We start from the raw sequence: 26,990 nt of genomic DNA, 5'->3' as shown, positions 1-26,990 counted from the left end.
AACTAGTAGCCTAATGTGTAATTAGTAAATCGTTCTCACCTGAACCTCCATTATATCCGGATGGTCGTTCGGGTTTGAGAGTTCCGGTAAATCTTAGAAAATGTTCCTGTCTGGCAAGTGAGTAATGGAACGAAACTGAAGATGAATATGAATCGCCATTAGAGTCGTTTGCTCCGCTTGTGGCACTTGTACCGTTGGTGCCACTAGTTCCGTTTGTGGAATATGTGTGATTTCCGTTAAGGGGTGCCGACTCATCAGAATAGGGAGCTAAATCGTCATCATTAGCAGGAAGTATCTCGTCATAATTTGGTTGAGGTGGTTCCTTTCGCCGAGAAGAGCGTCCCAATATTTCCATTGGATATTCTTCATTATTTCGCAGAGTAACATCTTCTACATTATTCAAGGTTGAATTATCGCCAAAGCGGGGTTGGGTTGACTCGATCCTGGGGGAGACGCTATCGCGTCTCGTCCCCCCAGGATCAGAGCCAACCATACCGAATATCGTATCGCAGGCAAACAGTTCCAGGAAGCTGGCTTTGCATGATGAGAAGGCTTTCGAGCATAGGGCACATAGTCCGCAGAGACATCCTCCCTTTCCGCAAATCTTGTCCACGAAAAGGCCGCTAGCGGCCTGCTTTTTTACAAGTAAGTGGGCTTAACCACTTAAAATTTGAAAATTTGAGTGTAATGTATGAGCGCGAAAATAGTTATAGTTTATGAATATTGAATTGAGTGTTGCTGAATAATCAGGCAAAATGAAATAATTATTTATTGGTTAGTCGCGAAGTGTCGCGGAATGTCGCGGACAGCGGCGGTAGTATCGGCGTTCGCAATGCGCAGCACCGGTAACTAGCGTCGCGTAGTTCACGGGCGAATGTTCAATGCGAACTGTTAGAGTCCCGTTGTTTGGAAGGCGGGCCTTACTGCACGGGGCTGCAGGCGTGCAACAGGAGGGCAATAGCGGAGAGTACCGAACTAAAGATGCGGCGCGGGCGGGTATGCGCGTGCCGACCAGCCTCCCGCCCGTTTCTCCCGGCTGAAGCACGCCCAACCATTGTCCCTTACACCTTACAGGAAACACACCTCCAAAGAATATGTTACACACGCATACATCAACATCAGTTCATACTAACGTATATTTTATTAACTCGTAATTAGTTATGTCCGAAACTGTACACACGTACACACACAATACACACTATAAACATGCTGCACTACAAAATACTAAAGGTAACACTCGCCTCACATTTTGTCAGACAACCCGTCAATATTATTTAATAAAAATAACTAATTTAAAATGCTCCAAGCGTGAAGACACAACGACTCTACGAGCTGGTTTTCTTTGCACTGTGCCTTATTTAACCGCGATTATAAGCGTCACGACACAAATAATAGTAGTGTCGGCCGGCGACGCGCGTACGGCCAACGTAAGATCTCGGACGGCGATTTTGCAATCGTTACGTGTTTGGCGTAATGTTGACAATAACAAATAATCTTATAATATGTCGACCGCCTGCTACGATATGGCGATGTTGATAGCGCTACACTTTGTAACAGTAAACAATTATTCATAATTATATCAAACATGGTTTACAAGTAAATTATAACATCAAGCTGCAATACAATACAATTTTGGGCGCAAAGTGCTTAACGTCAGTGACGTAGCAATTACTGATTCAAATTCAAGCCCAAAATACCTATATGACTACTAAGTCGTGTCAAGATAACTTTTAGTGCCGTACAAAACATTGTACTGTAGAAGGTAGGTGTCGCGGAAGCGTCGTCGCCGTACTTCCGACGAACAGCTTCTAACTAACACATCCGATGATTTGTCAACTCACTCAGAATAGAGATTCGGAACAACAAATTATATGTAAACGGAACAGAGTGCCGGATCATAACAAGATATTTATAGCAAAAAACTAAGATTTGAATATAAACTTCGTCATTCTTACAGTAGCTTTTTTTTGTTAGCCTGTACTGTCCTTTTATTTTTAATAAAATAAAATAATCGTAACTACCGCACGAAAAAAAATGTGTTTGTTACTATTTGTTTTAATAACATCAACAGTATCAACCCTTACAAAGTCCGCAAATATTTTCGATTGACGACAATGAATATTGTCATCGTAATCTATTGCCGGTTGATAACATACTCATAGATTATAATAAAACCGATTTGAGTGAAATATTGTGGTTTAGTACCAGAATAAATCAGCACCATAAGAAGCGAATTTATTTTTATAGTATGTATTGTTATGTAGAGGAATAATGCTAGGTATCGAGTTATTATTCATCTGATACCATACCTAAAGCGATTTACTGAAATATAACTATTCAAGAACACTATTGTAATATAGTAAATTGTTACAAAATTTATATTTACAATCTGAAATTGGTATAAGTGATCGCAACACACTTATTAAAACCATCTTATTGTTTTGATTGTAAATGCACATTATATCGTTGTGTCCGACATCCACAACTTCATTATCTCAGCCACCAGCGACGTCAAAGACGCACCCAACTTTGCAAACATTACAATTTGAATCTCTTAATGCGAAGCAAAGGAACCTGGGTAACTTACACTATAATTTATATTATATTTCGTCTCAGATTAAATGATGTAGTTTTCTTAAACATCGCTTAGCCTTTAAACGTCTATTCTTTATGGCTAGCTAAAACAATTCACTTCACTGCGATAAAGTAATTTGCACATTTTTGTAACATCTTCCTTTTGAGCTCCTTTAATATACAATAAAGAGATATTTCATTCCGTTTTTAATACTGAGCAAAACGCCGTGGAAATGAAGAGTGTAATTATAAACGTTTTATCACTACACAAAGGCAGCAAAAAGAATGTTTTTAAAGGCGTACACGGAGGGAAGATCTCAGCTTTCATACTTTTATTAAAACTATCACGGGCTATTTTATTCAAAGTAAAGTCAGGACGTAGAGTAACATATTTTCATTTTAATTATCAAGCATAGAAAAAAACATCGCTAAAGCTTATCTTACAAACCGGCTGGATTGTACCAAAAAGATTTAAAAATACTTTATTGATTACAATCCGTTTCTAAAAATATCCAGACAGCGACATGCCAAGTCAAAGGCTCGAATGTTCAACGAAAGGAGCCTGTGTATAATACGACACTGCTAACAAATGATTGATTTATAAGTAGACCTCCTGCCTGTTTGTTAGTGTTTTGTCAATTTCATATCAGAAAAGTGTGTTTGCCGTTTACTAAAAACGTGCTCTACCGACATAATATCGTATAAAATGTACCCTCAAAATAGTTTACCACAAAAGATTTTTCAGAATTTTTATATCAGCACGGATTTCCACAAGGGGCTATTTATCACTTAAACAAAGACAAGCTAAAAGCGCATCCCGCAAGCTCGCTTCATAGAGCTGAAGTGTCGACACACGTTAATGATCACTTCAAGCCTCCAGCGAGGCGCGAGCAGTAACGCTTGCTTGTCGCGCCTACTGGCCTACTGTCTTGTCTAATCTAACTGAGGGGTGGAAATTACATGTGGTTTGTTAGGGGTGATATTTTAAACATTACACTATTTTAATATTATATTTGCCTAATTAGAGCCAAACAATGTAATTAAAAAAATTAATAAAACTAAATCACGTAAATGAAAATCAATCATACAGGAGCAAACGTGCTCCACCAAAACGAGACGAAAGAAATAAGCTTTACGTTTAGTGCTTGCCATGAAAACATTAGGAGTAGTGACATCTTATAATTATAACGGACGCAAAATGGCTCACCTACGCTTTTTGACCAAGAAATGAAGTTTAGTATATTTACCTCAAGTGATGCCAAAAGTTTTTATTATTCAATGAAAGTTTGGAAATCAGAGAACCCATAACTGATGCACAGGAATTCGTATGATAAATCAATACAAAATGATTAAATTAACTACTGATAATCTGCCAACATGGCGGCAAAATATTCAATCACGTGGCGGCGACCCCTGCACAAAAATGCTGCCCTTATGAATTCAAATATTAAATCCGCTCCATCCACCCCTGTCGAATTTCACAGGTATAGACTAATTAAGGTAAACTGATAAATGAATATTTTTACATTTCATACCATTGAGTCTGTAACTCGTTTTGGATATTTTAGTTATTCATCGTGAAATCAACGTAGTGGAATTGAATACTCCGATGCTTCAATTTACGAAGCACGTTTGAAATTCACATGAAATTTTATTTAAACGATAAATGACAAAATCCGTTCTCGACATTTCATCCAAAACTAAAACTGATTTTTATCAGAAGAGATACACGTTCACATATATTTATATCGACACGGCAATGCGAGGCGGAATGCATGGCTTTTAATATCATTAAGGGTTGCTTGGGCGCAAAGAGGAACCGAATGCACATTTTAATGTCATCCCCACCCATAGGATTCACCGTCATTCGCGAGCCCGTAGAAATATAAATTAAATTATGGGCAGGCTGTGACGACCTATGCATAGCATAAGCCGATGAAAGGGTTGGAAAGTACTTGTGATCTTTTGTTACGTGCTGGCTAAAGTGGCTAACTTTAATTTCGCCTGTTAATGACAGTAAAATATGAACGTGCCATAAATATACCACCGTGCCAAAGCACATTGAAAGCACGATTTGATAGAACTAAATTGGCTAGCATTGCGGTTTAATCTTGTTCATTGTTATTAAATTTGGTCTATCCGAAACCTCAAACGTTTGTTATTCTAAATAACTACATTGGATGATAGTGACAATGTGCAATGTGCAGGGCTTTACGCAGAAATGAATGAATGTTTGAGTATTTCCTACCTATATGAGAATAGAACTAATCTATACTAATATTATAAAGCTGAAGAGTTTGTTTGTTTGTTTGATTGTTTGTTTGTTTGTTTGTTTGAACGCGCTAATCTCAGGAACTACTGGTCCGATTTAAAAAAATCTTTCAGTGTTAGGTAGCCCATTTATCGAGGAAGGTTATAGGCTATATATCATCACGCTACGACCAATAGGAGAAGAGTACCAGTAAAAAATGTTACAGAAACGGGGAAAATTATGACCTATTCTCTTTTATGTGACGCAAGCGAAGTTGCGCGGGTCAGCTAGTTGTTAATATGTGCTGTATCGAATATGGAATTACATTAAACAATTACTAGCATACATTTTATGACACCTTCATGGCAGTGTTAACTAGCGCGTGGTCTGGAAATTCAGACAAAACGTTGTAAACGCAATTCAAAACTAGTCCATTGAAATGTTACAATTTGAGGGCCGAATATTGCATTTCTTAGAGGACGCAATTTTATTTTTGGAACATGTAGGAGGGGTCAATAGAAGCTTAACTTGAAGTTTGTGGGGTCGCCACTCTTGTCCCCCGGCCTCCATCTTGGAAAAGGGGGTAGAAACACTTTTTTCACTATATCTCGGAAACTATGCGTCTTACAATAAAATTGTAAAAGCATAATGTGTAGCAAATTATTTTACCTACAAGTATATCTAATAACTTTTTGTCCTAAATTAACAATTAAAGAAGTTATAAGCAAAATAGTGAATTTTTTTTTACAAAAATTTTCTATCCAAATCCGGTCTATTTCGGAGCGCTGTTACTGAGTTTCTAATTAATGAAATAAAAAAAATATATAAGGCAAAAATTTCCTCGAAAAATACTCTACAAGATTGGTCTGAGTTATTTTTTTTAATTTATTCATATCAGCTTAGCCTTTTTTCCAAACTATGTTGGAGTTGGCTTCCAGTCTCACCAGATGCAGCTGAATACCAGTATTTTACATGGAGCGACTGCCTATCTGACATCCACAACCCATTTACCTGGGATATAAAACGATACCCCTGGTTAGGACTGGTTGTCAGACTTTCAAGCTTCTGAGTACTGTTAACGACTGTCAAATATCTTCGAAAATGACAGCCGGGACCCACAATTTAACGTGCTTTCCGAAACAGGGAGGAACTTGATATGTGTAAGATAGTCACCCATCCACAAAACAACCTTGGCAAGCGTGGCTTAACCTCAGAGATCCATCCGCGCGGCTGTCGCTAAAAAAAGTTATAGAGCAATAAAGAAAATAATTATAAAAAGAAATTGCACTTTTTTGCTTGTAACTTCTTTGATTGTTAATTTAGGGCAAAAAGTTCTGAAACATATTTGTAGACAAAATAATTTGCTACAAATTATGCTTTTACAATTTTATTGTAAGACGCATAGTTTCCGAGATATAGCGAAAAAAGTGTTTCCATCCCCTTTTCCAAGATGGCGGCCGGGGGACAAGAGTGGCGACCCCACAAACTTCAAGTTAAGCTTCTATAGACCCCCCCTACATGTTCCAAAAATAAAATTGCGTCCTCTAATAAATGTAAGTCTCATGTAACATTTCAATGGACTAAACATATTTGTGAATATTCAAACAACGAGTATAGGGCTTGTTTATTTCGATGTTAAGCAGCTTATAAGTCGTGTTACTGAGTTATTAAGTACCTACTGTATTGTAACGCAAAGGACGCAGTACAATACATTTGATAAAATTGTCTTTCGGGCCGAAGAACAAATAGATAACATTAAGTAGTTTGTTGTGTTTGCTTGTACTAAAGTTTTTATTTGTCGAATAAATATGCTTTGGAGTTCGTGATCTTCTATTGTAAAAATATAAATAGAAAATGTTTTGAATAATGACAATGAGATTCTTACTACTTAAGGTGTAACATATGACACTAGAAATAACGTTACAGTTGCGAGTATCAATGTACTTAAAACTTTTATTTGAATACAATAAACTCTGAACTGAATGTGCAGATCACCAGCATTAAATCGCATAAAAACATATTCCAAATGAGAGCAAACCCAAATACGAATGTCGAAGTGGAATTAAATTGTCTTTATTATTGGATATAATTTGTATCCGCCAAGCAGGAAATGAGGATCAAGGGGATAACATTCATTTGTCGAATATTAATAAAGTATGATCAAATAAATAAGTCTTATTCTTCTCTGTGACACGGGACGTAACAGAAAAAAAAACAATATAAGTATCATAGAATTTTAAGATTACTGGACAAAGAGCAAGTGATTGTGAAATTACTTTCTGGGTTCCTCAACCAACCGTTTCAGTATTTTGCTATTCATGAAAATGAGGATTTTTTATAGTTTAAATAAGCAAATTTCCTAGAACATTGTCACAACAACGAAAACAGGAGTAAATTTTGCCCTGTGTACAATTTGTTATTCGTTCGAATCTGAATAAAGAACACATATCTTCGAAAAGTGATATTTATTTATACACGTAGGACGATATCGATCGAACAGTACGCCGCGTCCCGTGGCTACTCTAATGGGGTATATGTCTAGCCAATATTATAATTTCGGCGCGACATTTACACAAAAATAAAATAAAAATACAAATGAAATCATGAATATATCCTTGCTTTTATATTGCCCGCTGTTAATTACTGAAGTACATTTTAAAAGGTTCAGAGGCTATTGAAAAGTACGGGTAATGTAGTGCCATTAACAAGCGCGAAACCTCATATTTTGTCATGAAATAATTGCTTTTTGCCTTTTACGCCTAGGTCGTATCTCGAAATCGATATTGATAGTTTACAGGAGTATTATAAATTTCTTCCACCTCGAAACCAGGGGACTTTAAAAGGCCGGATGTGTGTTTCAAAGACGAAATTATTACTGCTTCGAGCCGGCCTCGAGGTTTGGGCTTACATAATATTTTACTAAGTCTAAGTGGCGCTCATTTGACAAAACGTTAAAAGTTTCCTCATTTCAACGATAATATCATGCACTTTAAATGCATAAACCCCTTTCAAAGGATTATAAATTTAACCTTGGGAGATGAAGATAGATATGTTTATAAAGCGTGTGATCCGTGCAACCCTGATCACGGTGAACGCTTCAAGAAAAATTATTATGACCCTCAACGTAGGGACTCGCCACGAGGGGCGTTTTAATTTATGTTGATGTGTGATTTCTGTTGTGAACTAAGTAATTTAGTTGTAAATCTAACTATTTGAGATCTAGTCAAACGATTGGTCTGAGTGGGGAATAAAGTATTGATACCAGGCCTAATTTTATATTCGTGAGTAGCATTAAAACAGGAGACAATACACCGCTTAGCCGTCACATAATAATGCCATGGCAGACAATTTTTCGTCAGTTGTGGGTATTAATGAACAACATCAAATGTTTCTAAATTACAAACGTTTAATAAACTAATAGCAACATATCGGTGGTGATAGAACGCAATATGCCTTAACGAACCGATAGGTTACCTGAATGTGTTTCCATTAACGGTAAATAGTGCATTTAAGCTCAGAGAACCTTACAATGCGTATTCAATAGAAATGCTGTTACATTGAATTCGATACGAGTGTGTCGCAGTAATACCTGTGAGTGACAAATAGAAATGGACACTCTATTACACGGTTAATGTTGACTAGATGTAATGGTACAAACAGTTTTCATGTTAATAGTTTGTCGAGCAGATAATCTAGCTATCATTTGAGGAGTAACAGATCAATGTGTATTAACTCCATCAATCTAACTTTTGAGATAAAGGCATAATTCATAATATTTTTATACCTAATATTTTTATATATAACCTGGACATAATATAGTTTGAAACGATGTATACATTTGATTCTTTTTTTAAATAGAAAGTAATACAGTTTGATGCGTCATAATTTGACATGGGTTACAAGTTTCGGAACAGATAAAAAATACGTTCTGTACAATTTTTTTTGGGGTGACTGGAGTTAATACACTTTGATCTGTTACTCCTCATTTTATAGAGTTAGACCATATTTAGAGTCAGAAGCGCACATTAAGTGACAAACAATATGCATTGTGCTGAGTCTTTAGGATGTTGTAAGCAAATTGATATTTTTTCCAGTACAGTTAAGTGCAGCAGTCTAAGAGATGCTTATAAGCAATACTGTTATAACTTGACCAATGCAGAGACTTCCTAAAAAATGGTTAACTGAAAAAAATTACCTTCAAAATCACGAAATGGCTAAAGTCCGAAATAACTATAAGATAGCCGGTCTAGCGTCACGTTAATCGAATCAGTGAGTGTTAATGGAGGCTATACGTGATGCACTGAACATACTTTTAGCCAAATTGAGTTTCCATGGAACTTTTAACACAAAGCCATGGATTTGTTGAGTAATGGAGTTGGGTGACTAACTTATCCTCCATGCATTTTTAAAGGACATTTTTTAAATAAACGGCCTGGGGTTTACGTGAGTTGAGGTATCGAGTTTTATTTGCGTGTCTTCAAAATTTTGGTGATATGAAAGTAGATAATAATTAAATAGCTATGACAAGACTGAAAGCCAAGACTAAAAACACTTAGAATTTGTATCGAGTATACTTGTAACTGTTATCAAACAGAAGTCTACCTATGGAATGTTATAATATTACAATGAATGATTGTTTTTTCCCACGGGTTTTTGGACTGCTCATTAAGAAAGATGTCTCCATCAAGTTAGACTTTTGTCGTACCTATGCTTAATTTACAGTGGACAAATACAACGATTGGTATCATGTGCGAGAGCACACATTGTGAATATGTATGCCACCTGTAATATGTTGGAATTAAAATATAGTCTGAAACTGAATGATAGGATGGAGGCTTGGGTGATTTTCTATCTCTGTCGTGCGGAGGTTTACGGTAGTGTGCAGTTGCACACTATGCAAGGACAGTACGGCACACATCGACATTTAATTATTATTGACATTATTCGTAAAAGGGGTTGGGCGATGGGAGGAGCTTACCAATCTGGGACACGCCTCCTTTACAGCTACGTCCAGGCGGCTAGGTTCGCGGAATTGAATAAAACGTGAACAAAGCTTATGCATTACAACCGGAGGTCTATTTCACACTACACTCACGGTTGATCGCGTAACTGTTATGGGCTTTTACATGGTTCCATTTTGAAAGCATAAGTTGATTAAGGCACGCCATTATTCGACTAATGATTCAGTATGGTGTTGTATCCAATGGGACTTCAGTCATTAAAACATTATATACTCAGTGGTTATCGGAAATTTTATAAGCTTTAAAAATAGCAAATTATTTGTGAAGAGTCTAAAAATAAACCATCAACATTTCTGCTACACTGTGGTATAAAAACAGAATTTATAATTTAGTTCACTTTTAAAAATTGTACGTAGCAGCGCTGTTGAAACTTTTATACTAAGAACTTGCATAGGTACTCGGAGATCTGACCTCAGTAAAAGCTAAGATTGAGAAGAACTCTTAAGTATGAAGTGCTTTAAAGAACATTCAAGAAGAGTAAACAGTGTTCTTTTTGATCTGTAATTTATTTAAACGTGAAGAAACTAGCGCGATGTTGGAAAGACGTAAATTAGAATGACATGAAGCTCTACAGATTTCAATTATAAATATTCGATTATCTATTATATCCTAAAAAAACTATCTTTATTCCGATCCGATTAGTTCACTAAACATTTAACCAGCTTTACATTTTTAAGCGTACACACTTCAACATAAGTAGATTGACACCAATGTCATCTACATACATGTTAACTCAAGCAATATACAAATATTTAGGCGATGGTTTATTCAAAAGGTTGCAAGTCGTAACAGACACTCCATTCCTATGACCAGAATAACTATAATATAAGATCAACCCCATTTGAAACCATTGAACACTTTGATATTTTCGTACCTGCATGAAACGAAAATTATATCACATAATCATGAGAAAGATCATATTTCACCAATTAGATTGAATCTTGACATTTTCCCCGTATTCATTAGTGAAAATAAACAGTCCGATAGTCTTTCATTTGTTCCAAAAATACGATTACTTATTATAAAAGTCCAATTTGTGTGTTGTATCTACTCAACAACAATAACGGTATACTCGCTTCCACTAAAATAGATACAAACAAAAATATATATGTACTTATATCATTTTGAATGTAGATATAAATAGCGGGTAGTTTAGGGTTGACATCGATGAATAAAGACGTCCAATTTTCATTTCGATAGAGATAAAAAAGACGTTTTCCTGTAGCATGGATATTCGTGTTTTGAACAAATATATAAACAGGACGGAGTTGGTCAAAACCAACGTTTAATAATCCCCATTACTTAATTTAGGTAATCTATTATTTTTTCGTAGTCAGTGAGAAGAAGATTTCATTCGACTTTCGTTATAAAAAGCTCGCGCTCCGCGTATGGAAAGCTAGTTACAGGATTTCGCGAAGAATAAGATGGAATACAAAAATATCAATAAGTTATTGCAGTTTCAGTAACAACAATATTAAAATTTATTCTCATGACGTCTCAAATTCAAAAAACAGTTTGTACCTTATACTAAAATCATCGCTAGACAATTAAAAGAAAAGAGAGAAAAGTCTGCCAATACAATAATATAGTTATATTGCTAGCAAACTATACGAGTCCTCGCCTTTACTATACTGGTAACTAGCCTAAAATACTAAAGTGCAACTTAAATATTTTAGTTTCTTTTTTTCGAAATTTTAATGTAGACTATCTTTTTATCAGCAGCAGCCCTAAACAACCTGCCAGTCACAGTTATATTTATTTTTGTCTGATAAAATACACGTATAATATAAAATTTAATCTCAAGACATATCTGAGTGATGTTATGATATTTGTCGTTTCAAGAAAGTGTAAAAATTAATAGATCGATATTTTTAGGTATCTTGTGTATTACATTATTTGTTTTAATGCACTCCGATCGAATAAAAATAGAGAACGGTTTCAGAATTCGTCACAATTAATTATTGCTTTATTTATGTTATTACTTCTCTTCGTGGCGACTTCCACATTGCATTGAGAAGTGTCATAAGTATCACATAAAAGATTATTTATTGGAACCTTACACAATACCGTATGATAGGTTACTATTCGACGCGTTTCTGCCAAAACTGAAACACCTAATTAAAACTTTGAAAACTGAAATACCTAATTAAATGTCGAATAGTGTACAAGTTAAAAGTTGTCAAAACATTTTACTTACAAAAAGCTGGTCTTGAATAAAACTTACCTGCAAGAGAAAAACATTAACCTAATTAATTTATGTTGACAAGAAATACATATAATTACAGTAATATCTCACCTAGAGAAATATTTTCCTCAAGACGGTCGAGCTTCGCTTTGAAATAATTAACGAAATAATAATATTATGAAAGCGCCTATGAACAGTGTACTAGCAAGAGTAACTGCATCGCAATTAAAAGTCCACATTTAAAAATGTTTAACGATGCTCTACAAACAATAAATTAGTTGCCCAAAATCTAAAACAATGCACTAAATCCATTGAAACGAAATGTGCATAAAAGAGATGTTAAGATTTTTGCACCAAAACGTTACATTAACGATGATATTAATATTGTATTAACTTATACAATTACCGATTTTAAACTCACGACTTGTACACATAATATTATAATGTAAATGATCTTTAACGCGGTTGAAAATTAAAGATCGTTTTGATCGAATTGCATCGACCGTGGTCACGGGCTGACAGAACTTGAAAAATGCCATTAAAATGCCATTGACAGTAACAGTTTGAGTATTTCGGTATAACGTACCTATATCGGCAGCTATTATCTATCTTCACAACCCAAAATAACGTTTGATTGGTAGGAATTGACCTAAGAGCTGAACTACACTACACTCATGATTGAAATTGTATTCCGCAAAATTTTTAAAAACCAACTTTAAACAAGGTGAAATAATGAGAGCACAGACAGTTTGATTGTCTCGACTGTAGGGCGAGGGTTAAATGACGCCACCGCCACAAATACAGTCATCATACTCCCCTCAACACGTCAACCCCCGGCTGCATTCTATACCCAGATTAATTTCGAACCAATTATTATCGGACCCTTCAAAGGTAACGGTACAAATATGCGACGTGTATTTAGTTATGCGTTGCGACTTGCTAGTTACAGTAGCAAAAACTGACCATACGTGTGAGAATCATTCAGCAAAGTATGCCGCCGGAGGTAGCTCATAAAGTTGTACATCAGACGTTTCGCAACTCGCGTTAATTAATCTGATAGAGGTTGTATATTTTGTGCAACTACAACATTGAATTTGGTCCATTCGGTGCGGACAAAGCTGTCCTAATTTATACACTAAGCTACCCTTAGATTAACAACAGCTGCTAGCATTGATTTTCACAGCCGAAGAACATTGTGTCCACAAACAGTAAGCACTTGTGTCTATGGGATTACCATGTTTGCAGTGAATACCCATTTTACAGGTTTTGGTTAAAGCTTACAAACGAATTAACAGCAGACGACTAAACAAAATAAAAAACACCTCCGCACCCGTTCGAACAAATAATTTGTATTCCGATTCGATTAAAGTTTCACACACACGTGTTAATTAAATTTCACAAACATTTTCTAATTTCTCTTTCGTATAATAAGTTGATGTTCGGCAATAAACTTTTCCGGCGTGCACGTAGCACGCTAGTTTAGGTTTTCGATTAAATAGAGTAAACTGAAATTGCAATTTTCCCACATAGGCGGAAGTTAGCTGGCAGTCATTAGACTGAAAAACAACAGCATGGATTGGTTTAACCAAGTCGAAATTACTCACTCACGTTGAACTAACACCAAACTCAAACTACACCGGGGATTAAAATGTGTGTTGGTTTCAACAATTTAATTATATGAGAAATTCTAGTTAGTTATTTATTCAAGTCTGTTCATATAAAATTGAGGTTGAAGGCTGACTTTTGGCATCGTTATTTCAAGAATTTGCGTTGCATGAATAATTATCAATAAGCTATATCTACTTAAAAAGGTATCTACTATTTTAAGATTAATATAAAGCTCATCGGTACTGTTTTGTATGATAGAAATTGAGTTCGGTGTACCTTTCATTAAACGTATTAATAAATGCTAGCTTGGATATATCTTTACAAAAATCGTTTAGACTGCGGAAGGCAACTTACTAATGTTTCTGTTTATGGTTATGAAATAAGTAAATGAATCGCAACACTGCACATTAGTATAATTGGAACTGAATGTTGAATTGGACGCAAGGTTTGTCACCAAATTAGTGTTGCGGACGAGTCAAATTAATTAGCTCGCCAAAAATTCATTTCAAAGCCATCAGTAGCTTAACGTCAAGCGTATCATAAATCCGTATTGATCAGAGCTCTGCACTGTATAATGTCGATTGCTGCTAAGCTCATTGTCAGGTGAGTACCCCAATTTATAGGATTTTCAAAGGGAATGCCTAATGAAAAACGGTCGAGTGCTGGGCGTGTGTTAACCGATTACTGCCGCCTAATTAATTGCCCTAATCCTATTGATATTCAAGACTGGTGGAGATAGGATCGCTAAACATCAAGATAACTTATTTCCCATATTTTTATTATAGCACATCTCTGCATAAGATGTTTTTCATATAATATTATGCTTCCGACAAATCAAAGTAACTGTACGTGTGTAGATATTATAAGTAACCAAACATTTCATGTCTAAAATAAAACAGCCACAAAAGAGTAGTGTAAAAAGATTTTAAATGACTTTTCATATGATTAATGTAACTCCATCTGTGATATATATTTCACATTCTCGCATAATATCGACGTATACTTGTAAAGAAAAACATTTGATTTAAACACGTTACCAAGAAAAATACTTTGCGAAGTGTAAATGAATGAATACCTCTTAACCATGAGGTGTGATGATACATTTATCAATTTCATGGTAACTGTTAGAATAGAATTAAGTGTATCGAAACCACCATTATTTAGTGAGAATTATTTTACCATAGCCTTTTTATCAGATTACAAGGAACCGCAAATTTTATCGTATTTGTTCCTTTTTGCCATTACTAAAGCTTTTTCTTGTGACAAGGTACTTATAAAATATTTAACAAAGTAGGGTAAGAGTGAAAAGAAAACGTTCCTTATTTTCTTTTATTTGATGATCGTAATTCTACAATGTACTCAATAAATTATTCAAGTGGTCTCAAATGAAATAAACGTTCTTAGTAAGATGTGTGGTGTAATTTAGCGTAAGTCGTTCTATCTTTATCAATATGTTATCGAAGCGTAACGCGTAGGCAGCGGTGGACAGATTGTGGGTGACGCCACACATAGCAAACACCTTAACTTGAGTGCTATGAGGTGTCGTGTTTCTGACTACGTTCATGTCTATATGTATCAAGTCGAGATTGTTCCAAATAACGACCAGACAAGTGTGAGCCACACCACACGTGACAATTAAGGAGGAATACTTTTGTCAAAACAACGGGGATACTACCTTACCAAAAATATTATATTTATAACAACATAGCCTGGTTAATATTCATTTGTTAAACAATTTTCTAAGGTATTTAACAAAATACTTCGTATTCAACCAACATTTTCCAATTTTCAAAACGGAAGTTTAAAACCACTCTCCATGCACTCGCAACAAGACAGGGAATGTATCGACTGTCAGTTATTTTCAGAAAATTTAATATCCGAAATTTATTAGAACATTGCCAGCGGGTCTCGGGCACTACTCGCCCATGGATCTCTGGCATTTCAACTATTTTAACTTCTTATATTTTTGGCAATATGTTGTGATGCGCTGCATTTTATCTTCAAAGGTATTTCAAATAAAGGAACAGCACATACACGGTCTGAGTTTTGACTTGGTAATCGCCTTAGTTGACAAATCTGTTGCTGCTTAACTCGACTCTCCGGCGCTACGGCAAAAACATCCCCCTAAGCCGTCATATGACTAAACATACAATACGAGCAGACAGTTTCACAAAGAGTACACACGTCTTTGTGACCGGACCTTACTCAAAGGACTGAAGTTCAACACCGGCTCCGCGAGTCATACATGGTCGCGGAATATTAGGCTCTAATAGGACGACACGCTCGCTGGGCCCGACACATGTTACCATTTTTATTCATCGAGTTACATCTTTGTTCGTTTTCCACTATTTATAATTTTTATTTACTATAGGTAATTCAAGTATGAAGGAAAAATCATTGTGTATTGCAGCGAAATTCTACTATTAAAAATAAAAAGTCGTCATTGCAATAAAGCGAGGTAACCACTGTGTAACACGAACTCTATCCAATAAATCGCAAGACGGCCAACAAGCATCTGTTCACTTTAAGGAATAGAATGCTGTTACCGGTTTAACACGATAGTTACAATTGAGGAGATAAATCAATTACCTAGCTGCCGTTAGATTAATTGGTATTAAGTTCGTACAGAACAATTGTAATGTACCAGACGAACAATGTAGGGTGAGCTGTAGCGGTGCCCTGAACGACTAATTGATTGATGTTGAACATGTATGCCGATTCAAAGGATGTCAATATATGTATGTAGGTAATAGGAACGTATACGCACAAAGCTATTACCGCATATGCCACATCCCAAATCAGATTTGGTACATTCGTGCAAGAATGGATTAGTTCAATTGTCTAATACAGCAATGCATCTTAAGTGAACCACAACGCGAGCGTACAACGCTATTAATTACGAAATGGAATGTTACAATATAACGGAGATGATCATAGCGAAGCCCCACCAGATATTCATGTGAAGATATACCATATACGTAAATGTACCACATACATACGTTATATTCGTGTATTCGTGCGTATGTGCAATTAATAACAAATTCAAATCGTCTCATAGCCCTAACTCTCCTTAATATTGCTTAAAGCTCATTGAGTTTTCTGCAACTTTCAGCGCTGAAGAAGAAAATTATAGTTTAAGATTTTTGTAAATTTTCTGCCAAATATCCCCTACTAAAACCACAGAATTACAATGAATACCTTTAAAACAATCTATGATTAGTTAAATCATCATGAATCAGTTCATAACAGACGTACTAAAACTAAATCCCATTACAAAACTGTGAAAATATTTGCTTCAAGTGCGAGTTGTGACAGTTACGTCAAGTTTTTGCTTCATGTTACTGTCGACTGATCCTCAAAACGCGCGGTGCTAAGTGCGCGCAGAGTGACTCGTAAGTGGTCGTCGAGATTGTATCAACGGCCAAGCGACGGAACCTTTCAGTAAATCCAAACATATATCTATAAACAGTCGTGTTCTTACATTTATTACTTTCTTCGTCGCCACGACACAATATATTTATCTGTTCTAGTTTAGATTTATCGATCTCAGTGCGGGTTAGCCTATCATTTTGATTGGGTTTTTATGTTATGCTTTTACGATACGCGTAATTGATGACTAACTTTTGTGAGGTCAGGATCAATCGGTGAGATTGTAATCAATGTTGTTTTAGAAGTTTACATGCCTCTCCACCGTAAAATTGCGATCTTCAATGGATGAGTAAGTAATACATTTTCAAAGCCAAACATAATAACCATTTTAATTAACAACATACTATGACTGTGTTTACGGCGTAGGTGATACGCAAGTGTTAGAATAGTAAACTCGTTATTGTTAGTGGATACAGATACTCTGATCAGGTCAGAACGCATATGCGCTTCGAGGAAAGCTTACGAAATATTTATGTTTGATATATTATCACGTACAGTCAACAGTCCCATTATGTTCATTTCATTGAAATACTAATGATTTAAGTAAAGCCTCTCTAGTATACCCATAGAAATATTAAACAAAGGACTATCGGTCAAATTGTTGCCGTTTCACATTACTTACAGTTAAACTATGAAATTGATTGCAAAAAAAAATATGGAAGTATTCATATTGTCAGGCAACTAATCTGCCATTAACGTTCGAATCGCGAAATTCATTTCCTTGCACATAGCATTTACAGGGAACGACTTTTAAGTACTCAAGTTGCGTTTTATCATAATTATGTTTTGCAAATCAAGTAGCACAGTGTGGTCAGTTGATTAACGAGCGCGCACTCACGCAAGCCATTTAATATAATGTTTCGGATTGTGGAAAATAAAATAAAGTAGCTATAACGAGTTACTTCATAATTAGTTCAAAGCGTGGAATTTTGTTGACGACCGCAAACCGCAGACAGTAGTGGCTTGTACCACCAATACCTGTTATAAATCACATTGTAACAAGCTATGTCAAGTAGCCTGCAATTAATTAATCATTTAGCCCTAGATTAATCTCCACATAGCAAACCTAGTAAATTGATTCTATATGAACTACCATATTAATACAATCGAATGCAGGTGTAAACGTTTCTAATTGATTTCTGACAAACAATGAGTGATTTGCAATGTAATTATCGACTTGACTGATCATGTGGTAATACCCAAATATTATTCAAAAATCCAGAAAAGAACTTTAATGAAACCAACTTTGATACTGTTACTTTAATGCTTTAACTGCCAAGCATTTATATTTTTAAGCAACAAAAATCCATATCCGCTGTCCGTATCTTAGGAAAGAATTCAGTGAAACTTTAATATGAAGGAAAAATAAAAGACAGAAAAGCTATGTCTTGATATTAACGGGTACAACGGCGGAAAAAAAACACGCCCGTGTGAGAACGTGAGCGTACATTCCAGCTCGGCTTTTCCCTCATTAAAGAGGGGTGGTTATGTAGCAGAGTCTACCTGCATGTGAAATATGAGAATGCTGTGCTAACACAACAGAATCAAAGCCGACCTATGTTTGTAAATTGTCATAACACTCGAAGTTAATATGTCAAAGAGCGCGTCATGGCGGCCGACACAAGTTTTCATTCACTCTAACCACTCGGTCAGCTCTTGTAATATACGAGTGTTCCATGTCCAATCTCTGAAGTGTTCTATGTGTATTGCAAACTATTCAATACTGTCCTTTGACGATACACAGATATCGCTGGAATTTAGTACGCTAAAGCTCAACACCGAACTTTAGAGAATTCTCAGCCCCGTTTACATGGACTGAGCTGCTGTACGTAGTCGCTACTTTGTTAAATTATATATCACTGCACAGGTTTGTGGGAGCTCGTACTAAGAATTCCAAGATCTTATATTCTAAAATTTAATATAAGGAGCATAAGGACACAACAATGCCGGCAGTTTAAGGTTATTATTTATATTCAGGTACAAATATTTTGTGAACGTATTCCACTTTAATACAAAAGCATCCCTCAGATTTCTAGCCCCCGGCCTCGGCAACAGCGAGCTCTGACCAGTCATTCGGGGACGCATCTAGGCCGTCTCGCCATTTCCGACCGAGTTACCCCGGACAACGTCGGCCGACTTCTGGCATGTAGTGGTAGCAACATGAGTACACCTTACACGGCGCATTCAACTAATGGAAAACTCCTTATGGTACAAGCATTAAGCTTAAACCGTGTTCAGAGTTTTTACTCCTATTCTATCAATTTATAGGCGAAGTGGCCTGTCTAAACATGATCCGTGAGCGAACTGTATTGAAAGTTCAAAAAGTCTTAGGTATTTTGGTGTCTTCTGGCTACGATTTAAATATCAGCATTACCAGAGTACTCCTCTCCCTTAAATGATTTCTTACATGGAAAACATCAAAAAAAGCATTTCGTCTTACGATTTTGTAACAAAAGTTTAATGAGGAAATTATGAGAACGTTGGTAATAAATTAGAATTGGAAAAGCGAATAAAAGCCTAGCGAAACGAAAACGTGAACGTTATTTCTTATTCTTGGTAAACAGAGCAAAATAAAAACCATTTGTACCTATTATAACGTATTTAATTGCAGCTTGGGTTTCGCAATTCTTTAAAGGTCTTGTGATCCGCGAGTAATTAAATTAACTTGCTACCAAGCAGGGCAACATATAGAATCAACTGCATTTACCGTCACAATGCGAACACAGCTTGAACTATTAACATTTGTAAAGCTTACAAGTAACAAGAAGTAAGAAGGAACTTCTAAGCCACGCTTAGATACCTCGTATCGCACTAATGAGACAAATACTCATAACAAGCTCACAAGATCTTAATTTTAATACTTATATTGAGTTCTGATTTCACGTTTACGTGCATACGTCGCATGTTTGTTGGAAAGTAATAATGAATGCGACGTTGTTATAAACTATTTATGATGTGTACCTACCTCGAGTTAAATATCAATTGACATCATTGCTAGATGTTCTCGGAGTCACTCCATTCCATTAATAATGGTTTAAAAACTTTCACTGTTGTGAACGTAACTCCTAAACGGTAATTTCATTCATGCGGAGACGCTTTAGTGTGTGCAATGGCAAATACCCAAATTAAGCTTACACATCCGATTTTAAATCATTACTATTCGGTATCATGATAAACACCAGGTTGTATGCCATTTAAATAGATATGGTGCAAAATTTTTAATTCAACCCACTTCAGCGAAGACAAATGTGCACTTAACAATCATCCTAATGTTTGGAAACACCGCATCTTCTCAAATTCTTGCACGTATATTAAGGTCGGATGTCGTTATTCCCACGAGAGCACGCACGTTTTTGCAAGAGAGACGTGCCTTCGACGTTCTTTGACTAGATTTACGCGTTCATTTTGATCGCTCAACATGTCCCCGCTACCGCTCCGCATGTGAGTTATCGGAAAATTTTTACTCGATAAGGATAGGATATATCTTTTAAAGTACAAAATCTACTTAGGATGCAAATACGAGTATCGTTTACATGTTTCTTACTTCAAAGACTAAGTACTACTCTAGACGTCTGATGTTAAGAAGGATCTTTGCAAATGGATTTAAAATTGAAAGAGAGCCCGTCTAAAATACATGACCGAACCGCAATGGAATAGTGTGTATCTACACTATGTTCCTACATCCAATATCGTAATTACTTAAGTTACAGAAAACTTCCTTCGAAATAGATACGGCTCATCCGTAGCGAGGTTTGCTTTTAACATTCGACCTCGGTATAGGAAGATTATTTGGGAGATACATCGGGTTAAATGAAGGTTTTGTCAAATATAAGTTTGAACCAGGTACAATACTTTAGAGTCTAGCTAGCCAAATCATTTATTGCAATAATGCAACATTCAGTAAGGTGATAAAATAAATTCTACAAACGAACCCAATAACGAAACTGGCTTTATGATATGGCAATGTTTATTACGGTGCTGTATCGAATCAAGAAAATAGGAGGCGAAAAGTATTTAAGGAAACTTCCAATGCTTATTAAATATTATTATCATTATAGCAACTATTGATCACACGTCAAAGTTATGAAATTGTACCGTGGACAAACTCTGAACGTCATAACTAGTTACACTTTATGCACACTCGATTGTATGCTCAAGAATATTATGCTGCTCGTATAAACAACGGCTCGGATAACATGATAACCAATGTCCAGAAAATCCCTTGTTAAATCAAACCTCACCATTCCTGCTATGGATAACATAAGCCGGATAAAAAGCATTTTGCAGCCAATCTAAAATCCACCTGTAAAGTAGAATCCGCTACTGAGAATAATAAGCGAAGAAAAATTCATTAATTACTCTGGAATCAATTTATGAGGAAATAATAACTGGCCCTAATTGGTAGACAAAGACAGCTTTCCAATCAAATGCAGCCAGGGATATTAAAAATTGCTAATGAAATTGCAATCCTGCTTTGCGATTACGCCATGTAACAAAATCAAAAAGACTCTTTGTCAAAGAGTTAAATTGCTTTTTCAATTTCGCTTTCCATCGTTTTAGATAATGAGTCCTGGAAATGACATGCAGATTTCAATAATAAATATGTACCATAGTTAATAAGTATCAAACGGTTTTTCTATTGCAATATAACTGAGACTGTGAGAGATTTGGCGTGATCTGGGAAGGATTAAGCAGTTCGGAATAATCACGATCACCGTTGCGCAGAGACTTTTTTATAGGAAGGAAATTAAAACGCATACGTCTTTGTTGGAGTTTTATCTCTTCGAAATAGTTTAGGACAGATATTGCATGTAATAAGCTTATAAAGTAACATCTACGCGTAAAATATATTAAAGACGGAACAATGAGACTTGGCAGTTCATACTGAATATAGTACACATGAAATGCACAGTTCGAAATTTTGCTGCCTGCCAACTTTCATGAGATACCGAAACAGCGCTTTTCGTACACGATGTTCACAGTGAATCAACCCACTGTCCAATTTCTGACTATTGTGTTTAAGTATGATAATAGCGGACGCTTGGGAAATTTTATTAATAGTATCACCAAAATAGACACTACGAAATGTGATACAAAATATCATTCTTGCGTAAAAAATTGTAAAATAATGTGGCATTTTATGGTCCACAATAATATTGTAAAGACAAAACTTGTTGACTGTTGAGTCCTGTGCGACTAAATCAGTTTAGTGCGCTAGGAAAGGTCAATTAAAATTGTATTTTTTTCGATTTCATTAGTGATCGGAACTAAAGACAGTTTATCGGATTTCCTTGCAGTAACAGAAACCAAATAATATGCCACCAGACAACAAAGAACAGAGGGGATTAATTAAAACAGAATCATACTTGAGCGAAATCAATTTCATTGCTTTTAAGTTCCAAGTGTCACGTGAAACTTCCTTAACCGACCCCAATGGAGATTAAATACCTTGAGTATATTTTATGTTCTATTCAATATTGTATCTATGCTTAAAGACGTGCAATTTATGATCCTTTACATTAACTCGTCAAAAATGTATCATGCCCATACCAAAAGCTTCATGATTTGGTTATTTAAGTCACGACTGCTTACATTGTGACGATGATGAAGATTCAAAAAGAAAGGGAACCATTGCAAGTTTTGTGATTACACAATCGCAATTGAATTAGGATAGGATATCTCGCATTGACTTCTTTTGCTTTGTAGTGTTTGCTAGTTTCACATTGAAATATTATTTATGTATATAGACTGCAACTAAGTGAAGCAACAAAGGATCGCTCTCTATTATAGCCTGTAATGATACACTAATTGCATTGTGTCCGCGCACACAATAATTGTTATCATATCAGTGAGGAGGCGACGAGTGCTCAATATACTACAGCTAATGCGATTAGCAGCCAATTACTGGCCTATGAAGTCTAAGTGGGTAAATTCCTGTTTGTGGTATCATACCACACGACTTTGAGATGATGTATCGAATCAACCAGTTGTCTATTTTAATTAATTAGTTGTCTTTTTAATTTTAATGAAGGTTATTCAGTAAAAAATATTTAAAGTAAAGTAAGTAGTTAAGTAATCCAAAGCGAAGGTAGTTTCTCCTAGTCTAATGATGAGCACATTTGACGAACTTATTACGTAAAATAGGTACTTACCGAGTGGTTCTTCGCAAGGTTGACTGAGCGGTCTGCGAGACGGTGAGGTCTTCTGGTTGTGGTTGTGGTGCGGCTGAGGTTTGAGCACGTGGGCGGGCACGGCGCCCTCCTGCGGCGGCTCACCCGGCACGCGCACCACCCACCAGTCAGCGCGTCCTTGCCACGACTCCACCACTTCTACTTGTTGTCCCTTCGACACCGACAGTTCACCAGTACCGGCGGCAGTGTGCTCTGCTACCACCCATGTCATTTCCGGACCGGCCTGCAATAGAATTGTTGGTTTAATACCACATAACTACACCAGTACTTTTAAGAGACACCACCCGCTGACATTTAGATTCAAGACAAGCTCTTTTAAAAACACGAGGTTTTTAAAAGAGCAAGACTAAGGAAGGATTCGTAGCTTATGTCGGTAAGTTGTGTTACTGATCGCTTTTACGTTTCCGACATCTAAATTTATTATACAGGCTAGAAAACAAATATATGAATTAACAGAAACTTAGATATAAATCAGATGAACAGATTTAGGCAATACGAAATGCTTAGAAGAGTACTGTACCGTAGTGGGCTAAGATCGATGACAGTCCAATACAAGTTCAGAGATAACAGAATTCGCTCGATATGAGATAACGTGTGTCCGCCGCGTTACAACAATACCAACATTGATAAAGCTACAATACAGATAGTGTGCCCCCAGTGCTTTTCGAAGTTCTACCTAGGCGTATATATCTGTTATACCTGTATAAGATATTTTCGACAAATAAAATTTAATTACTCGTGCAATCAGAGTTGTGAAGTTGTCCGTTGTTTACTTACATTGTTAATAAATAATGCAAAATTTTTGTGAGGGTCGATCTATTGAAATGAGTCATGCATTCCATCGGGTGCGAGCGGAGCGCTTTTCAGTTATACACATATTGATGTGTCGCTTCCGCGGCCGTCGCTCACCAGATGGATGCGGCGAAGGTCGCGTAAATCCGTGGTTTATAACGAAAATTACGTTATTGTAGCTACGTTATATTCATGTTTAACCTTTTGTTCTATCGTGTTTGACTAGAATCCTAATCATTTGTGAAAAGTCATTAGAACTTAAGATGTAAAGAAGCTAAGATTTTTATTTGAGCTAAATAAGGAAATTTGTTAGATGCCGTGTGCTTTGACAGGTTATATTCAAATCACATTTTGTAAGTGGTTAAGATTCCCGCCCCGGGGCGAAGTTAGTTTCTAAGACAAAGCCAAGTATGTTGTGAATTTAATCTAAAGTGGGTAAATGTTCTTAAGCCGCAATAAAGTCCGGGCAGGTGTTTAATTTGAATGTGTAACTATCACGATTTGTGTTTGAAGACCGAACTGAATATTTTGGTCGATGTAGTTAAATTATTGAGCAAACATTTTGCTAATACGCTGTAGTGTTGAGGCTCTACGTAGCAACGGCAATGCCTAAGCTGATAATTCCTAGATTCGAACCAAAGGTAGTACTAAAGTGTATTCTGAGCAAGTAATTGGATTCGTGGCCGATAAATTGCCTATTCTCTATCACATTTGAACCTAATCCTGAGGGTTTACTCCACTACACTCGGCTTAATCTATGAGGCACTGAACGTACCCATGTAATTAAAAACTATATCAATCCGTGGTGTATTTCTTGTTATGGCGTTACATTAGCGGTTTGGTTTTGTCGTCTAAATATAAACTAGCGTTGAGCATCTAGCTAGCTGAATGCACTTTTAAAGATTTTACCGAAAATGTCGATAATTTTTAAAGCATAAAATTAAAGAAATTTTAGTTCATGAATAATCCCCACCAAACAACTAAACAAAGTTTAGCACTCTATACAATGAGTATAGATAAAATTAATTATGAAACAATATTGAACTCTAAGGTACATCTATTATTCTTGTATATCGTAAAAATGTAATAGATATTAAGTTATGAAAACTAGTAATGAGAATGTTTGTAATCGGTTAGAGTGCTTTTCCGTTGTCTCTAGTTAATCACCGAGAATATTTTTACTTTGGAAATAATACTGATAATAATATGAGCTGGGGAGTGAATTCATAAATAGTAATAAGCTTTTCCTTTGGCTATACTATGATGAGAAAATAAAATATATCTGAATATTCCACTTATCAATAAATAATGAGAACGGAGAGCGCTACAAGCTCGATTTTAGGAATTAATTAATAATCTGATATTTTTCACAAACGTTGCATGTTATCAAAAATTTAATTCACAGATTTGTAAAATTTGTTTCACAGAGGATTATTTGTACCTGGTATGTACACATGCCTAAAAAGTCCTAGATCAGGTTGTAAGAGCGTAGAAGCCGTAAAATTCTAGGATGGAACAGCAGTTATATCAGCATAGTCACCCCTGAATTACAGTAACAGAGTTGACGGTTTATCGGATTTTCTTTGATAAAACAGGCTTCCGTATCTCATAGCTGCAAGCTAACTAGGACTTAATTTAGTTTATATATCTTTTAGTCCTAGCATTAATCTATGCACTTAGAACAGAGTATAGACTGTCCATGCCGATGGAAAAGCTACTCAAACAATCCGGACGACTAGAACAATGACACAACTGAACAGCTCCGTTCAATAATTAAAAAGAATGCAATCAACTTGATATTTAGTATTGAACTGATATTTCATTTGTTCTTCCAATCAATGTTATTTTATGAAAACGACTAAAAGAAAAACTAAATGAATTTCATAGGGGTTAAGCCTTAATTTACGTTCAATCTATGCTGCATTATAGAGTATGTTGTTTTGTTCCAGGAAATAGTTTTTTCAACTGAATAAGTGCAAGAGCCGCTTTGGTCTTCCTATCAGTAGTTTTAGACGGACACACATAAATACTACAGACACTTCAAAGATGCATGTGACTTCGAAATAGTGCAAAAGTTAATATTTAATTGAACTCGGTTTAACTGTCTAAATCCAATAGGCACACTTCTAAGTGCGAACAAATTACATTGCACTTCTATCCTTCCCGACGGAGTTCGTCTGATATCTTGCTCACAATTTATTATTGAAGCGGGTGTCTTCACTTTGCTGTTTTCTTCCTACGACGTCTCGAAGTCAACAGACGGCCACAATTTAGGCGTCTCTTACGACACATAAGATAAAACAGCAGTGGACAACTCTTTAACTAACACTAAACTACCGACTTGGCACTCACAATAAATTCCTATTCCATCCATTATATACTGTAAAGCCGCAATTGAATCTTATTTAATTTACTTTTGCAACAATCTTGGTGATATTTAAATATTTATTAAGCGCCAACTATTCACACCATTGGCCTTGGTTGGCAATATGCCAAATTATGTTAAAACCTAATATTTCTAAGATCGAGCACTCACATCAATGTCTGTGCATTGTGTTGTGGAAGATTAATAGACGTGTTTCCTTTAAATACTAGAAATACGAAATACTATAAATATTTAAGAGATCCCAGTGACGATAATAGCTTAAAACAAAATTGTCATTACATTTCAAATAACATAGTATGGTATTTTATCGTCGCTATTATTTCACTTTAGTGTCAAATATTATAGTAATGATTACGTTTAAGATCTTCTTTCTTCAAAATATTTCATCAACAGATAACAGGTACCAGCAATGAATGTCATCAATGACAAAATATTACAAAGATTGCAAACGAATTCATTATTACAACATTATTATACATTTATTTGCAATTAGTTTTCTCTAGCTACCAAAAACAATTTGTGCATTAATATTGGACAAATTTTCGGGGACAAG

General features: G+C 35.8%; 1 protein-coding gene across 6 annotated transcripts in view; it reads right to left on the bottom strand.

The window, feature by feature from the left end:
* Window positions 1-26,990, bottom strand: part of trio (trio Rho guanine nucleotide exchange factor) — a 130,525-nt gene that overhangs the window by 33,950 nt on the left and 69,585 nt on the right. For all 6 annotated transcript variants that reach the window (XR_012960324.1, XM_076134364.1, XM_076134365.1 and 3 more), the window contains one exon: window positions 23,221-23,482. Coding sequence is in view for 5 of the 6 variants with exons in the window: in XM_076134364.1 (XP_075990479.1) it covers window positions 23,221-23,482 (262 nt within the window). In the remaining variant the exon portion in view is untranslated. The remainder of the gene's footprint in view (window positions 1-23,220; window positions 23,483-26,990) is intronic.

The sequence above is a fragment of the Anticarsia gemmatalis genome, chromosome Z (genome assembly GCF_050436995.1).
Source record: "Anticarsia gemmatalis isolate Benzon Research Colony breed Stoneville strain chromosome Z, ilAntGemm2 primary, whole genome shotgun sequence".
In the NCBI taxonomy this organism is placed as follows: domain Eukaryota; kingdom Metazoa; phylum Arthropoda; class Insecta; order Lepidoptera; family Erebidae; genus Anticarsia; species Anticarsia gemmatalis.
This window is presented reverse-complemented; position numbering and strand designations above follow the sequence as displayed.